We start from the raw sequence: 18,879 nt of genomic DNA, 5'->3' as shown, positions 1-18,879 counted from the left end.
CAAAGAATTCTTCAACTTTACTCAGAAGGCTTATTGTTAGTAATATTAATATTAAAATTCTGAAACATTTTGTGTCTGTTCTAGCATAAAGTAAATAAAGGTATCAATTTTATGGTGACCAAGATGTTACTCAGGAGAGAGGATACAAACATAAAAGAAATGTAATGTTAAGTTTGAATTAGACAAACCAAAACATACTTGGGATCTTTAAAAAATATTATTTCCTGGATTATTCCTATAATATTTAAAAGAGATTACTTTTTAGTTCTGTCCCCTCAAAGAGCACAGGCTTAATGAAACTCTAGAATCAAGGAGTGGACTCTAGCAACCAAATCTTGGTTTCTAAATACAGTTTCCTAGTATAAAGAATAGAGCATCTCAGGAAAAGGATTAATCCTAGGCCTAAGGCAGGGAAAGTAAAGAATAAGCCTGAGACACCTTCCTGTGCCAGAAAACAAGGAAGTGCTCGAAAGGACAGAGAAACCAGCTTCAAGAAGCTTCCACGGACCACACTTGCGACAATGTGAACATCAAAAAGAACAATGACAATGCCTGGAAACATACTCAATACATACATGTTGCAGAGTATGCCTCTACACACACACACACACACACACTCTCACTCACTGTCTCTCTCTCACTCACTCTCTCTCTCTCTCTCACTCTCTCCAGGGTTCTGAGGTAGGAAGCAAGGAGAAAAGGAAGGCCTCTTTATGAAACAATACCAGTTATTAAAAGTAGAAGGAATGAAAGATGTAGAAAATCACCGTTTTATAACCTCCAAAGTAATCTTCAATTTCAGCCAAGGATCACCAGTGGATGATAAAGTCATTGGCTAAAAGGTTACTGGGGCCTAGAATATTCAAATGGACTTCAAATAATCACCCTACAGATGACTTAGTTATGAAGGGAAAAAAATCACTTTTACAATAAAGAGGTCGGTGGTCACCACATTAACCAAGGGGTCAGATGTACAATCAATAGTGGGACAAGCTCATTATATACCTCCTGGTGTGAGGGAACAAGAAGTATACAATATCACACAAGTATTACCCTTTATACATTCTAAATCTAATCACCAGGAGCAAGCAGAAAGCCAGAATGTAGACAACCATGTAAGACAAGTGGTCTGGATTCTACAAAACTAGCTAGCTATAAAGACATTTTAGGGAAAACTGACGAAATTTAAGTATAGACTATAGATTATAGAGTGTTACAGATTTACTGTTAATTGTACTAGGTATAAACGTGGTTACCATGGAAAAATGGTATGAAGGATGCATGTATGTAGGGCTAAAGTAAATGCGGATACATTTAGGAGTTAGGTGTAATGATACTGCATTTTCAACTCACTCCAAATAAGTTTTATATATACAGAGAGAAAGGGAATGTGGCAAAATGTTAACTGTCAAATCTATGTGAAAGGTATGTATGTGCAAGTGTCTTTATATTCACCGAATATTCAAGTTTTCTGGATATTTGAAAAATTTGAAAATAAAAAGATGAAAAATGTTAAAAATTAAAAAGTAAGTCCATCAGATCTTTCCCAATCTAACCTGTCTCCGCAGGGCCACCATGAGCCTACAGCACCTGTAGTAGCCCAGCTAGCCTTCAGGCCTGGTTCCCACAATCAGCCATGGCACTCCCAAGGCTGGTCAGACATCTTAGCCAAGGGGCTACTGACTCAAGGCCTGGGTGAGAATAACAGCATGGAAGACTGATGTACAACTCTGCAGCCTGGGGTAAGCATGCCAGGATTACACGGCTGAAAGTCCAACCAACTTTTGAATCAGGTTCAAGCTGTCCCTGGTATCATTTTCAAATATAAAAATTACTAGTACTACATGAACAATGAAAGAGTTCAAGAAAGCAATGAAAATGTAAAGAATTTCATGGGGCGCCTGGGTGGCTCAGTGGATTGGGCCGCTTCCTTCAGCTCAGGTCATGATCTCAGTGTCCTGGGATCGAGCCCCGCATCGGGCCCTCTGCTCGGCGGGGAGCCTGCTTCCCCCTCTGTCTCTGCCTGCCTCTCTGCCTACTTGTGATCTCTCTGTCAAATAAAATAAATAAAATCTTTAAAAAAAAAAATGTAAAGAATTTCAACTCACAGCAGATTTCTCATGAAAACTAAGACATACACAAGTCACGAGGAATTTAATCAATAGAACTTGAAAATAAGGAACTGACTGCAAAGGGTGTCTAGGTCTTACAGGCAATCTCTGTATTGACTTAAAAAAAAGTTAGTACAGATTTTGGTAGAAATATTCTCAAATTTCCTAGAAGGATCAGAAAAAGTAGCACTGCCTTAAAAACAACAACAAAAACCCAAAAACCTCAGCTAAGAAAAAACACGTATTTATTAATTCATAATTCCTCATTATATTAGATGATAATGTTGATTTTATTTATTTTAGAAAGAATGTGCAATGCAGAGGGGGTGGGCAGGAGCAGAGGGAGAGGAAGCAGACTTGGCGCTGACCATGAGCATGACACAGGGCTCAATCTCATGACCCTGAGATCATGACCTGAGCCAAAACCAAGAGTCAGATGCTTAACCAACTAAGTCACCCAGGTACTGTAGGTGATAATAATAACACAACCAACTACACTGTATTGTATTAACTATATTATACTATATTATATACTCTATTACTAATTACTGACAGGGCATGTACAAGGTGCTCTGCTATACTGTACCAACTATATTATATTTGTACCAAATTACATTAGGTTTTGTACTAAGTACTGTGGAAAAGGTCCATAGAGTAAGACACCATGTTAGATAAACAGCAAAATCACAGGCTCAGTTAAAATAAGAAAAAACAAAGGATGGCAGAAAAAAGAATGAATGAAGATACAGAACATAAAAGAGTTATCCCTCCAAATCCGTATTACATCTTTTTCACCAAATTATGAGGAATAGGTTTTCTAATTCCAGGGGACTTATGATGTATTAGTCATAAACTGGTTACTTTTTAACCAAAAAGTAGATACAAAACAGGAAAGGCACAGTAGGAATGTACATTTCGTCATCCGTCCAGCATGCAAGGGAGAGTGCGACCACCACCTAAGGCAGCACTTCCATTTACCTACTACGGGCACTCTGAAGAGATTTCTTACAAATTCTGAGGCTAACAAAGGACTACCTGGATTTTATGAAAAAATAATTTTGTTGGCTTTCTGGGACTGCAGTTGTTAAAACTCAAGTAGGTGAATACCGTTTTTTTAAAAAAAAAAAAAAGAATTTATAGGAAGAAGAGAATTTTGAGTGTGTGCATGAAGCTGCAATGTTTGGAGCAGAGCACCATGTGCTGTAACAGAGTAAAAACCCTTACTCTCGCTGCACTTCAGAATTCACAACAGAGAGTGCTAAATATCTAAGTAACGTAAGACCTTTACTACGTCCTATAACCACAAAAATATTCTCCAGGAACACCATTCCCAGTGATTTTAACTTGTGAGAACATCGGCTTTATCTAGTTGTTGTGGGGATGAAATAAGGTATTTGCAAAAGCACAGCACCCCACAGGCACTAGACAAATGTTAGCTATACGAAAATGTTCTATGTGAAACACTTTCCACATTATTTTGTATTAAGACTTAAAGTGGCAAAGATAAGAACCTGGACCTCCTGAAATTTAGTATCTGAATGTGCTCTTCCCCGCCGAGGTCAGGGAGCCAACCTAGGTCTCTCAGAAAACGGATTTACTTCTCCACTGGCATCAAGGACATTCACCTAGTTAGAGGTAAAATTAGGAGAATAGCCTAACTATGCTCAAAGGAAAATAAATTGACCATTTACTGTGAATCAGTTTTACCTCGACCAATTTTATTCAACAAATACTCATTGTACCTAAGTTACAGGGACTCTGTGAGTTTAGGAAGCTATAGTTCCTGACCACATTCTAGCAGCAGAGACAGATGCATACATAATCTCAATTACCGGGGTCACTGTCACAGTACACATGGAATAACATGGCTTAGTAAAAGGATATTTTACAGGACCTGTGCTGCAGCTATTTCTAGGTTACACAGATGGAACCAAGGGAAGTGGTCACGAGCTTTTTTTCAGCAATACTTTTCATCTGACTTCTTAGCAGTCACTTGTCCCTTGCCAAGTCAGGTCTTTTACATACTGTTTTCTCTGCCTGGAATACCATTGTTCCATCTAACATTTTCCTGCTTCTCTTTTGAGACCTAGCTCAAATGCAACCTCCCCTGACTCCCCAAGGGCTCTGTCATTTCCCTTCTTTGTTTACACCTGTGGGAGTGCTCTCCACATTTGTCTCCTTCCCTATGACGTCAGTCACAATGGACAGAGCTCTCACGTCTCTCTAGAAACTTGAGAAGATCACTGGCCAGTCTGTTATTTTCTCCTCATCCTTCCTCCTGGCTTGAACTTCCACACTTCTTGCAGCAATCACAAAGGCTGATGCTCACCTCCTTTCATTTACATACCAATTCCTGCCCTGGGTGTGAGCCACCTACACAAGACTCCCAGTGTCACCCAGGCCAATAAACCCCCCTCAATTCCCATTTCTATCCTTAGAAGCACACAACCACTTTCTCAACGACCTTACTCTTCAGCCCAAATTCTGACCCTGCAATTGCTTGGGCTCACCAAGCCTTCCTCTGGAACCTCATGACCTACAGCCAGGTCTCTACCACAGAAGGTTGCTGTTTTCCCACTCACAGCCATGTTCTCCTCCTACCTCTCTCCAAGTTCTTCCATGGTCTCTTGTAAACACAGCTCTGCTCCTCCCTTAAAAGCTAGTTCCCTCAGAGCTCCATCTCTGATTCTTCTTCTGTCAAGCAAATTCATGCAGAGAGGCTAAATCTATTTCTTTAGTTTCCAAACCACTCCCAACTGTCAGTTGTCTTTAGGATTGCTCCTCTTAAGTATCCTAAAAGCACATTCATAGCTGCTCCTCAAATAACTTACTTTTGCCTCCTCAAAGTTCTTTCTCCCAGGCCCTGTTACCAGTTCTTTGGATTTTACCTTGGTCATATGTAGAAGGTGCTCTCGAAGGCAAAGGACCTTGGTTTCTTAGTCACCGTTGCCCACCCCAGAGGGAGAACATCGGCAGGTATCATAGTTCCCCTTACTTGCGGATGATACGTTCCAAGACCCTCAGCAGCTGCCTAAAGCCGCAGACAGTACTGAACCCTATATATACTATGCTTTTCCCTATACATACATGTCTATGATAAAGGTTAATTTATAAATTCGATACAGTAAGAGGTTAACAAATAACAATATACTGTAATAAAGTTATGTGAATGTGGTCTCTTTTCCAAAATACTTTATTGTACTGTACTAACATCTTCTTGTGATGGTATGAGATGCTAAAATGCGTATGTGATGAGATAATGTGAAGCGAATGATGGAGGCACTGTGATGTAACGTTAGACTACTAGTGATCTTCTGATATGACAGAAGGCAGATCATCTGCTTCTGGATGGGTAATCGAAACCACAGAAAGCAAGACAATAGGTGGCAGGGGAAAACAGTACGCAAAGGGTAAATAAAGAAGCAAACTGAGTGCACAGTCCTTGAGTGAATCAACTAGACTATGTAACACTTTATAGACAATTAGGGAAATTTAAATACAGATTAATATACAAATGATCCCATACTCGGTCATATACTCAGCCATACTGAGTCCCATGCTCAGACTATATTAAAATTAAATTTGGTAAATGTGATAATGGTATTGTGGTTATATAGGAAAATATCCCAACTTTTTGGAGATGTATACTCAAGTATGTAGGGGTAAAGTATCATAACGTTTGTAACTGACTTTAAAAGAAAATAGTTCAGCGGCACCTGGGAGACTCAGTCAGTTAGACTCAGGTCATGACCTCTGGGTCCTAGTATCAAGCCCCAGGTCAGGCTTCCTGCTCAGTGGGGAGTCTGCTTCTCCCTCTCCCTCTGGTCCCACCACCATACCCTCCCCATGTTCTAAGAAAGAAAGAAGGAAGGAAGGAAGGAAGGAAGGAAGGAAGGAAGGAAGGAGAAAAGAAACTAAGAAACAAAAAAAAAAAAAAAAAGAAAAAGAAGAAAGGAAGAAAGGAAAAAAAAAACAGTTTAGCCACAAAATATACAGGGGGAGCAAATATGGCAAAATGTTATTTAAACTAGGTGATGGTTACATGGTATGCATTATACAATTATTTCCTCTCTTCTGTATGACTGAAATTTTTATAAGAAAAAGCATACAAATTAGTGTTTATGGCTATCGCTATTGGCTTAGACTATTTCAGTTTTTCAATTTTGGTTCCTACTCCCATGTAATATACATACATAAATACATATACGTATGTATGTATACATAGACATATATACATATATACACACACATATAAGTCATGAAGCTTTTGCTCGTTTATAATTGAATAACCAAACAACTGAAATTGTTTTAGTAAACCTGTTGTTTCAGTCAGGTAAAAGCAACCATTTCCTACATTTCTAAATTTCTATTTATTCTTACAGTGTATTTTTGAACTGTTTTCAAAACCAATTCTTCGGATATTTAGAATCATGTCATTGAAAAACAATATAAAAATGAAACTGCAGAATATTACTTTTACTTCCAAAGTATTTCCTTTCTTTCAAATAACACAAGGCAAAAAAATACAAATTCTTACTTATGGGGAGATCACGGAGCAATCCTCTGGTTAAACAGTCCAGAAGAACTTTCTCCAACAAAGGAAATGTCCGATAATCTGTGGGCTGATATGATATGTAGCCCATGTGGTTACTGTGCATTTGACATATGGCGAGTACAACTAAGGAATTAGACTAAGGAACTAAATGTTAATGTTAGTTAGTATTAACTAACTTCAAACAATTCCACACAGCTAGTGGCAACCACACAGCTCTAGACTATTTTAACCAAAGCTCTCATGCAGCATGACAGTCTTGCACTGATGTTACTACTGTGTATCTCAGCAAGGTTTTCAAACTCCATTAAATTGGTACAAAGTTATAAGATCTGTGATTTAATTTTACTGCTCTACCCAACAAATACCCACATTCATAACAGAGAATATTAACAACCAAATTGTCTTTGAATAGAAATTTCTAGAATGAATCTGGTCATGATAGCCATCCCTCTTTTTCTCTTTATGAAGTGAGAGCATTTTAATACTTCAGATTTGTGATTTGATTCCCTGAGGGTTTGAATGGAGAACTCAGTATTATGGAAACCACGTAGAAAGCTGAATTTCCTGACTTCTCTCTTGGAACTACTGAGGCCCTATTCTACTAACCAGAATGACTTTAACTTCCTGTGTCTAAGGCAAGAGCACTTGGATTTTATACCTCATTTCAGCCTGGATTTCAGAGCTGGGGGTAGGAAGTAGAAACATTTACATACAGTAAGTTGCAGGAAAATATAGGTATAATATACATACAAGTACTCATATGGGACAAAATGAAAGTAACATCACAAAAGACTCCAGATACCCAATGAGTCTTCTTGCAATGTTTATTGATTCAGGACAGCTCTCACTGTCCTCCTCCCACCTTCCATATTAATCTTAACTTGCTATGGGAAAGAAAAAGACATAAATATCCAGTTGTGACCAACACTGAAAATTCCCGCTTGTTGTGCATCTCCTTTCTCCTAGAAAAAGTGGAAACAAAACAAAACCAAACTGTCAAAAAACAAACCAAAAAAACCAACCAAACTAACAACAAAAATGACAAGCATCCACTTCTTTCTTAAAGCCTCGGAACGCCTACCTGAAGGAACAAGGTATCCTCCAGAGCCCATGAGGACAGAGCCTTGTCTGCAACATGCCCTCCAGGGAACACTCCAAGCCAGACTCTGCAGGGCCTTCAGTCCAGGTCCACAGTAACTGTCCCCACCACCATGTCAGAGGCAGGAATGGTGAGGGGAGGAAAGCACGTGTCAACTTTCTCTCCAAAGCCTGGTGCTAGTAGGGACATGGCTTCTGGACATTCTGCACATTTGCCAAGTATGAGAACATGTGTGCTACAGTCTGCTGTTCCAGAACCAACCTCACCGGCATGGCCTCACTAAAGTCCGGCATCTCCTGTTAACTACTAGAAGCTCTGCATTAGCTATGAGGGCACTGGTCTCTGCAGTGGGAGCAAGACCCATCAGGTAGCACAACAGCCTTACTGCTTCCTGCCTTTCACACCATCTTCTTACCCTAGGAGCCCCAATGATAAGATTATGCCTTTCCTGACCAGGATTACTTGGTTTTAATTCAAGGTCAGGCGAGGAGAGGTTAGCTCAGTGGCCGGCACATCCCACACCATAAAGTAGTCTGTTAGGCTCTAGTGACTTCACACCTTATTTTAGTAGAAAGGCATTTGTGCAAGCCCTTCCAAATATGGCATTTAACCCTCCACCTCCCTCCATACCCCACTAAATTTGCCCCTTTGGCTTCCTCAGTTGATTTCTATTAATAGCCACAGGCTCAAGAGACTTCCTCAAGCTTTCCTTGTAGGTGGTAGACAATATCCTCACTCCTTACAACTGACAGCCTCTGGCCCAAACTGGAAAAACATTTCAAAGGCTGATGTCTTGAGTCTTTGGGGCTTTCCAAAATACCCAACAGGAAAATACTATTCCCAGTTCAACATAAAGCTGTAGATGGTATTTCAAAGAAGAGAATTATAATAAAAAGTAAGTAACAAAAGTGGTTAGCGGCATAAGGGCTTTTCCCATAAAATTTTTAATTAAGGTAAAAATTTAGTTGGGAAAGGAGCAGAAGTACCAGAAAACAAAACAAAACAAAACAAAACAAAACAAAAAAAAAGGCAGGCAAAGAAAGTGTTAAAATACTTGTCATTTTTAAGCAATTTTCCTGATATAATTCAAAAATATCTGTATTAGGATGGTAAAAGTGCAGAACTTAAATATTTTGATAAGATGAAATTAAGTCAACCAGAAAATCAGAGGAGGAAGGTGACGAGAGAAATACTTGACTCTCTGCTAATGTTAACCCATCTATCAACTATAATGTTCTCGAATTCCCAGGTGCATTGGGCACTTAGCAGGCGCTAGAGACGCACCAGCAAGACATGGCCTAGGTCTTCAAGTATCTTAAAATTAGAGGAAACTGGGCATTTCACATGTGAATTGTGGTTCTGCCCGCTTAGACTATGTTTTTCAACAAAAGAACTAACAAATTTCCTAATTATCTGGTTATGTAAACTGAGAAGCACCCAGTTCTTCCACAAAGACAAAAGTCAAAAATCGATGCATTTGTCCCATGAACAACAGTTTGAACTTCTGAGGGTTCATGTATGTGCGGATTTTTTTTTTTTTTAGAAATTTTAAACATCAAATTTATTCATAGATGTTTTTGTGTTGATTTTTTTTGATAAATAGCACAGTACTGTAAATGTATTTTCCTTATGATTTTCTTAGTAACATTTTTTTCTCTAGCTTGCTTTATTGTGATTATACAGTATGTAATAGACCTCACATGCAAAATACGTGTTATCAACTGCTTATGTTATCAGTAAGGCTTCCAGGTAACAGTAGCCTTTTAGTAAGTAGTTAAGTGTTGGGAGTCAAAAGTTACATGTGGATTTTGACTTTAAAGGGGGTCAGTATCCCTAACCCCTGCGCTGTTCAAGGGCCAACTGTCTATCAGTTGGGACTCAACTCCTCAAGAAGCTTGGAAACAGTATTACTAACCTAATGTTGTTATTTGTTTTAGGTTAGCATTTGTGTTTCAAAAGAACATTTTCTCAGACTAGGAACCAGATTCCAGATGTAGACTGTAGTTTAACACTGGTATGCAAACACCAAATCATTGCCTTACTCTGATTTTGAAGTTGTTGATGACTTACTCTTTCAGTCTGAAGTTCAGTCAGAAGAAACTCTGAGCCGGAGGGAGAGAGAGAGAGAAAAAAAAGAGCATTTTCCTATAATAAGTTCTAGCTTAGTATTTCCTATATTAAGTTCTGAAATTTGTATGGAATTCAACGTGGCTAAGTTCTTAGGTATTTTAAACTTATGTCACACTTGAAAAAGTCGTTTCATATTTGAAGTAGGGTTCAACGGTTGTTATTTGTTGTCACAATAACAAACAAACAAAAAAAGCCATACTTCTTTTGGAAATAAAAAAGTGGAGTATACATTTAACGGTAAGTATAGGAAACTTAAAAAATTTATTAGACCATAGTACTGCTTGCCTGGATCTAAAACAAAAAAATGCTGACAAAAATAAAGAATATAAATTAAAAAAAAAATTAATCCAAATAAATCATGGACTATGGCAATTCTCCTTTGTGTATATGATTCCTACATTTTCAGATTTTTAACTAGAATACAGGGAATTCATGGGTTCCCTAAAATGAAGGCAAAGTATTTAACTACATTCTTAGGCTTAAATCAAAGTATAAAAGGATTGCAGGCTCAACCCAGGAGGAGCACTGGGTCAGGAATGCAATCTCTATTAATTAGGTATCCCAGCTGGGCAGTGGGTCTGCAGCTGTTAACTTGATCAATGACTTACCTAAATGTCATCTCTACTGATTCGCTTATAAATTACCAGCAAGTGAGACTAATGTACAGGTGCTAATTTATTTAAACTGTTCTCTACAGTTCTACATAGCTTTATAAACTGCATCTGGCACCTAATGTTAGCTGTCAGTTGCACTTAGACATGCCTGTCCTAACGACTCTGTTCATTAGAAGTGAGCACAAATTATGAAATATTGTGAAAAATGATACATCAAATGGAATGGGCACAGCAAATCAATTAGAGAAACTTCATACAGCATATTCACACTTAGGAGAATAAAACATTCTGGTTTCAGAATGAGGTCTATAATACCAATTAAAAAGTAATTGGTAGACTTCAGCAGTGTTATATATCAATTTGCTGGCTTTTTTCCTGAAATTCTATAGTTATGGAGAACTCAACTTTAATTCCCAAATAAAGACATTAGTAAATGCAAGTGCAATTTTGTATCCATAAAACTTAATGCAAGTGAGATGTCTCCAACTTAAAATTGGTAACTGCTATCACTTCATTCAAAAAGGAAAATGCAAACAGCAGTGGTTCTCAACTTTCTTCTACACTGACAGCAGATTTCGAAATTGCTGTCACCCAGTGTCTGCTCCAGCTTAATAACATGTTACAGGGTCACCGGACAAGGCTTTCCCTTTGGGTCACTGAGGGAAATCGCTGCAGCCCCGCCTCTGTTATAGGCTCTGGGGCTGATTTCTTTACAGTCTTCAAACATGCAGAGTCTTCCCTTGGCCAGACTGTAACCACTTTGAGCTGAGTTACAGAATCCACTCGGGTGCAATGTTCAATCTGATGGTTCAGTTCTCTTCATGGTAACTATAGGGTGAGAGTCAAAAATATTTTTTACACACTGATCAACACTTGGCAGCAACCTGTGAAAGGCTGAGGAATGGAAGTTGAGAACCACAGCATTAAGATACATTTTCAAAACGGCATGCATGTCAGCACTTGCAGCAATGGGAGTATATTGTATACATGGACACCTGTATATGTGTGTCACCGTATATACTACTCACTGCCAACAAGGGGGCATCCGCTTTCCTTCGGCCATATCTCCCACAGGTGGTCAGGGGCATCATAGTGGTTCAGTGGGAAATTGCAATAGGTGGTTTCTTTTCAAAAGAACTTAAAATATTAGGCAAAGATGAAACTATCTTGAAATGGGGAAAATCTGTACTTGCCCATGACTAATTTCTTTCCAGTTAATTCATTGTTTCACAAACCAAAAATAACTTTTCATATAAATGCAATACCAAGACTGAGCATTAAATATAAAAAAGTAATTTTGTAGAAACAATTCTAGCAGATACACAATGCTGGAGCTTTAATAATAAACTTCTAAATAATGTTAACTTTTAAGTAAATATTAAAAATGACAATTATTTTTATTCACAAAATTTTATGTCATATCCTTTCTATTTTACCAACTCACATTTGTACTCTTTTTAAAAGCCTTTGTAACTGAAAGAACACTAACATGTAAGATTAGCCGGGTGTAATTTTCACATGTTCTATATGCTGGACTCAGTAAAGCCAGGGGCCAGATTTCTATTCAATTTCAACCTTCTGGAATAAAGTTCTAAACCTAGAAATCCACCAAAAAAAAAAAAAAAAAAAAAAGCCCATGAAGAGCTAAAATAGATGACCTAAATTCATGATTTTACTTAGTAGGAAGGGCACACAGGTCCTGACGCCAAGTCCAAGGGCTCTTACATTTTAATTCACAGGGCCTAAAGTTTAGTTATGCTAGAAGCCTGGAAGGCGAGAGCTGCCAGAGGCAGACACACGCAGACATCCTGACAGGAAAGGATATGTCAGGAATCAGTCAGTACAGGGACAAACAGAAACTACGAGCCCCAGCCAGGGTATCAGCTTAACAACCACACTAAAAGGAAAATCCTGAGGCACTGTAAGGTTAAATTATACTCACTGTACTCAACTAACAAGGTTGGGGGAGAACCCTATTTTAGAAAACATTACCCAAAAAATTAATCTTTGAAAGTGTGGAAAAACAGACTTTGCATATAGGAAGACCTTGTATAGCTCTGGATTCCTATTTATAACAATAAATACCAACCCCATAATGTTTTTCTAAAGACTGAATCTGGTAATGTAAACCAGGTTCCCAGATAGCATCTTGAATGTATATAGGAGGTTTTCAATAAATGGTGATATTTTTCATTACAAGTAACAATTAAAAATAGGTTTCCCTTTTCTGGAAACTTCACTTGTGTGGAATATCTAATTTTCTGATCACACATAAAGTAAGAGAAAAATTACTGTACCTGGTTTTAAATTCTGTATTAAAAGCCAAACACATTACGAAAGAATTACAAGCTCTAAATATAGAAACGCAATCATGATGTTCTTCCAAAAATTATCTGGAAGCTTAAAATATTTTCCTGGTTTTAGATATCAAATTATTTGGTTTTGTCTTTGGAAATAACTAAGCATTCTGTTAGTATGAGAACACTACCTGAGACTCATTAGCTATATTTTCCTGGTTTTGGATATCAAATTATTTGGCTTTGTCTTTGGAAATAACTAAGCATTCTGTTAGTATGAGAACACTACCTAAGACTCATTAGCTATATACTCTTTTTCAGGTTACACCAATAGCCAAATCTCAAACAAAGGTAAGAGTTTTGAAGACACAAAACCAGGAACCACAATGGGTATGTAATTTTAGCACTTTGGTAACAGTTGGCTGTCACTGTCCTCTTTTGCTTTTACATCTACTTAGACGCCAAAGAGAGTCCACTAAATTTAATAAAATGCCCAAAGAGTTCATTGATATAAAATGTGAGACTTAAGTGAGGCAGATCAATTACTAACACAGCAGAATTACGTCACTGGTGTCAAGGAAAGGGGCTAACACTTCCTCGTAGGCATTTAGGCTGGGTGAGACAAGATCTCAACCTGTGTGTATGACACCACCTCCAGTGTCAATCACTCCATGATAAACCAGTATGTTCAACAGTACTTCCTATTGTTCTCAACACACAGTCTTAGGTGGGATGGAAGATTTGTGTGACGAAGGCAATCAGAGAAGGAGTGAAGGATTTAAATTATGGTAGATTTTACTTACAGCATTTAATAGTAATAGTAAAGGTAATAGTAATACAATGGCACCTAAATTACCAATGTGAAAATTATACAGTGAGCCTAGGCTTTCAACCAGGTAAATGAATTAAATTATAGGCCATGTCGACTACCTGGAAGTTAAATCATCTTGAAAATATTTTTAACAGCCCAAACAAATAATTCTGATTAAAGATCCAAGCACTGAACTAACCAAACAGTTTTTTTTTTTTTTTTTAAAGATTTTATTTATTTTATTTGACAGAGAGAGAGATCACAAGTAGGCAGAGAGGCAGGCAGAGATAGAGGGGGAAGCAGGCTCCCCGCTGAGCAGAGGGCCTGATGCGGGGCTCGATCCCAGGACACTGAGATCATGACCTGAGCCGAAGGCAGCGGCTTAACCCACTGAGCCACCCAGGCGCCCCCCAAACAGTTTTTAATATGCTATGAAAATGGTTATCTTCTCAGACAGAATTACAAAACCATTGAACAATTCTATTTCTTTCAATGAGCTAAATATGCTCCATGTACACCCAAAAATGTAGTAAACTCAGTTGGGTAGTAGAATCCTCTTGCTCAAAAGAGTTACTCAGGGACACACAAGTCACAGGGAGAGGACAACGGACCAGTTTTAAGAGTCTCATGCTCTACCGACTGAGCTAGCCAGGCACACAACCAGTTTTAAATGCAAACAGTAATATAAAAAAAAACTACCCCAAAAAATCCCAGGGCCAAATGATTTCAACCAAACGTTTAGAGAATTAATACCAACTATTCGCAAACTCTTCTAAAATAGAGGAAAACACCTACCAACTCTATTGAACGAGGCCAAGTATTACCCAGATATTAAAATGAGACAGAGACACATATAAGAAAACTATAGATCAGTATCAGATGCAAAAATCACAACAAATACTATCAAACCAGGGTACCTGGGTGGCTCAGTGGGTTAAAGCCTCTGCCTTTGGCTCAGGTCATGATCCCAGGGTCCTGGGATCTAGCCCCCCACTGGGCACTCTGCTCAGCGGTGAGCCTGCTTCCTCCTCTCTCACTGCCTGCCTCTCTGCTTACTTGTGATCTCTGTCTGTCAAATAAAATCTTAAAAATCTGTCTGTCAAATAAAATCTTAAAAAAAAAAAATACAATCAAACCAAATCCAACAATGCATTAAAAAAATCATTCACCACAATTAAGTGATGGATTTATTCCCAGATGCAAGGGTGTTCAATATTCACAATCAAACAACATGATACATCACATCAATAAAAGAAAGGATAAAAGCCATATGACCATCTCAATAGATGAAGAAAAAGTAACAAAGCACAACATCCAGTCATAATAAAAGTCCTTAATAAGGCAGGTTTAGAAAGAATATACCTCAACATAATAAAGGCCATAAATGAAAACCTACAGATATCATTATACTCATCAGGGAAGAACTGAGAGCTTTTCCCCTAAGGTCAGGAGCAAGACAAGGATGTCAACTCTCACCACTTTCATTCAATATCGTACTGGAAGTTGTAGCTACAGCAATTAGACAACAGAAAGAAAAAAGGCATCTGTAAGGAAATAGTAAAACTTTCACTATTTGTAGATGACATAATACTACATATGGAAAACCCTAAAGACTCCACCAAAAAACTACAAGGACTGATAAATGAATTCAGTCAAGTTACAGGATACAAATGTGTAGAAATCTGTTGCATTTCCATATGCTGATAATAAAGCAGAAAAAAGAAAAATTATGAAAACAACCCCATGTACAACTGCACCAAAAATTATACGATACCAAGGAATAAACCTAACCGAAGAGGTGAAAGACCTATACCCTGAAAATTACAAAACACTGATGAACACTGATAAATTGAAGATGACACCAAGAAATGGAAAGACACTCCATGCTCATGGACTAGAATAACAAACACTGCTAAACTGTCTATAATACCCAAAGCAATCTACGCATTTAACACAGTCCCTATCAAAGTACCAATAGCATTTTTCACAGAACTAGAACAAAAAAATCCTAAAATTTATATGGAGCCACAAAAGACCCTGCATAGCCAAAGAAATTTTGAAAAAGAAAAACAAAGCTGGGGGTATCACAAGTCCAGACTTCAAATTATATTACAAAACTGTAGTAATCAAAACAGTATGATACTGGCACAAAAACAGACACATAGATGGAATGGAATAGAACAGAAAACCCAGAAATAAACCCACGGCTACATGATCAATTAATCTTCAACAAAACAGGAAAGAGTATCCCATGGGAAAAAGACAGCATCTTAAACAAATGGTGTTAGGAAAACTGGACAGCCACATGCAAAAGAATAAAACTGGACTGCCTTCTTTCACCATACACAAAAATATATTCAAAATGGATTAAAGACCTAAATGTGAGAACTGAAGCCATAAAAATCCTAGGAGAGCACAGGCAGTAATTTCTCTGACATCGGCCATAGCACCATTTTTCTAGATATGTTTCCTGAGGCAAAGGAAACAAAGCAAAATTAAATTAATGGCTCTACATCAAAATAAAAAACTTCGGTACATAGAAGCAAACAATCAGCAAAACCAAAAAGCAACCTACAGAATGGGAGAAGGTATTTGTAAATGACATATCTGATAAAGGATTAGAGTGTGTGTGGGGGGGGGATTATATATATAAACACAAATGTACGTTCTTTATATCTCATATATATATTACATATAAAGATCATACACAACTCAACACCCAAAAAGCAAATAATCCAATTAACAATAGGCAGAAAATATGAACAGACATTCTTCGAAATAAGACATCCAGATGGCCAATAGACACATGAAGAGATGCTCCAACATTACTCCTTATCAAGGAAATGCAAATCAAAACTACAATGAGATGTCACCTCACACCTGTCTGAATGGCTAAAATCAACAACACAAGAAACAATAGGTGTTGACAAGGATGCGGATGCGGAGAAAAAGGAACTCTCGTGCCCTGTTGGTGGGAATGCAAACTGGGTAGCCACTGTGAAAACAGTATGGAGGTCCCTTAAAAAGTTAAAAATAGAACAACCCCATGATCTAGCAATCACACTACTGAGTATTTACCAAACAAAAAACAGAAAACCAAAAACCAAAAACACGAATTCAAAGGGATACATACATCCCTATGTTTATAACAGTATTACTTAAAATAGCCAAATCACAGAAGCAGTCCAAATGTTGTGCATGCGCACACGCACACACACACACACCTCTCTCTCTCCACACTGGAATATTATTCAGTCTTAAAAAAGAATGAAATCTTGCCATTTGCAATGACATGGATGGAGGTAGAGTGTAATGCTGAGTGAAAGAAGTCAGAGAAAAACAAATATGATCTGATTTCACTTTTAGGAAACCAAAAAAACAAAAAACAAAAAAACCCCCACAAAACATGAGCAAAGGAAAAAAGAGAGAGAGAGAGACAAACCAAGAAATAGACTCTAAACTATACAGAACAAACTGATGGTTATCAGAGGGGAGGGGGTGAAGGGGCTGGGTGAACTAGGTGATGGAGATTAAGGAGGGCACTTGTGAAGAGCACTGGGTGATGTGTGGCAAGTGTGGAACCACTATATGGTATACCTGAAACTAATACAACATTGCACATTAACTACACTGGAATTCAAAATAAAATTGTAAAAAGTTACAACAAACTTCAAAGTGGTTAAACTTAAGTATCTTTGCTAGGTATGTTGGGATGTTTGACAAAAAGTTTTTTTTTTTTTAAAGATAAAAGTATTATTTATTATTACTACTTTTATCACGGTTAGAACAACTCAAGAGTGGAATAATAACAGAGTTCTAACTTTAATTCTCAAATCATTTAGAACATGCCCTGACTTTGAAAATTCAAATATTTTAGTTAAGATAATAAAAAACACTCAACTCAGGTTTACTGATGGGATTTCTATAAACTTCACTATATTTTCATCACCATCTGTTTTACCATTTTGTAAGAAAGCGGAGTTTAAGACTCCACAATAGGATAAATGTTTCCAAATTGTGTATGAGCATTCACAGTGGCTCCTAAGACCTTGAATCAAGAAAATTATCCATTTCTGATTAAAATCTAAAACTTGCTATGATTCATAATGCTTAAAATACAAAGTAGCATCTCTCTTTGAAACCTTGGTTCCAACTTGCAATGCATAGTGGTAGTTGTCCTTATTCTGACAGTTTGATGAAAACTAACACAGAGCTAGGGGCACCTGGGGTAGCACAGTCGGTTAAGACAAAACTCTTGGTCTTGTCTCAGGTCGTGATCTCAGGGTCATGAGATCGAGCCCTGCCTCAGGCTCCGAGCCCAGCACAGAGTCCGCTTAAACTTTCCCTCACCCTCTGCCCCTCCCCGCTAGCATGCTCTCTCGTTCCCTCTAAAATAAATAAATCATAAAGAAACTCTACAGCAATTACCTTCCCAACCGACAACTGCACTTACGTCAATGTCCTCTTGCGTGAAAGTTTCTGGATCTTCTCCCATCATGTTGGCTAAATGTCTCTTTCCTATGTTGAACTCTTCAATTTGCTTTTTAATAAAATCCACTGTGTAAGTTTCACGTCTTAAGGCTGCAACATTTTTCTTTGTTGTGACACCTGTGGTGTGCCTTAGCCTTAATATCTAGCAAAAAATATAAACAAAAAGAGAAAAGATTTTAAATTAAAGATTATCTTTAGGCTACCACCTCTAAATGAAACAGGATGTTCAAACAGTTCTCTTTATTATAGTACTCAGTTGCCAAGAGTCTGGAAACAGGTAAAAAGGATTGTTAAGAAAGCCACTGGAAATTGTACTCCACTTATAAAAGCTTGCTTTTAAAAGCCTCTGCTTACAGTTTACTGGCATTTCAACACATTAAAACCCCCAAAAGCCCAAATATGTAAGTGATATGCTACCTCCTTATCTACTACAAACATCCCCATTTGATAGCACTTGGCCAATGTCAACTAGTTGTGATATTTGACACACAGGCAATGAAAAGTAAAATGACACTCCCTCAAAAAGAGGCAAATGCACATGCAGACAGAACTGAGCAGGCAGAAGACAAGAGAAGGAAGAAGCATGTACTGGGGGACAGCACACTTTGGCTACTTACTGGAAGTCACCTTGTTGTAAAGTACAAACATGGCCCATCTTTCAGGGCCTCAAAATAATAGTTTAGCTTAGCTTGAGACTATTCTGTGGTCCTTTAAGTTGATACAGGGAAGAAACTGCTTCACTAAGCACTGACAAGATTTATCATTAACTTG

The 18,879-nt window shown here is 37.9% G+C and overlaps 1 protein-coding gene across 2 annotated transcripts in view; it reads right to left on the bottom strand.

Annotated features, from left to right (window-relative positions):
• MRPS9 (mitochondrial ribosomal protein S9) overlaps positions 1–18,879 on the bottom strand; it is a 65,090-nt gene that overhangs the window by 34,838 nt on the left and 11,373 nt on the right. For both annotated transcript variants that reach the window (XM_082743635.1, XM_082743636.1), the window contains exon 2: positions 18,071–18,250. In XM_082743635.1, coding sequence (XP_082599761.1) covers positions 18,071–18,250 — 180 coding nt within the window. The remainder of the gene's footprint in view (positions 1–18,070; positions 18,251–18,879) is intronic.

Source organism: Mustela nivalis (genome assembly GCF_964662115.1).
Source record: "Mustela nivalis genome assembly, chromosome: 8".
NCBI lineage: Eukaryota > Metazoa > Chordata > Mammalia > Carnivora > Mustelidae > Mustela > Mustela nivalis.
This window is presented reverse-complemented; position numbering and strand designations above follow the sequence as displayed.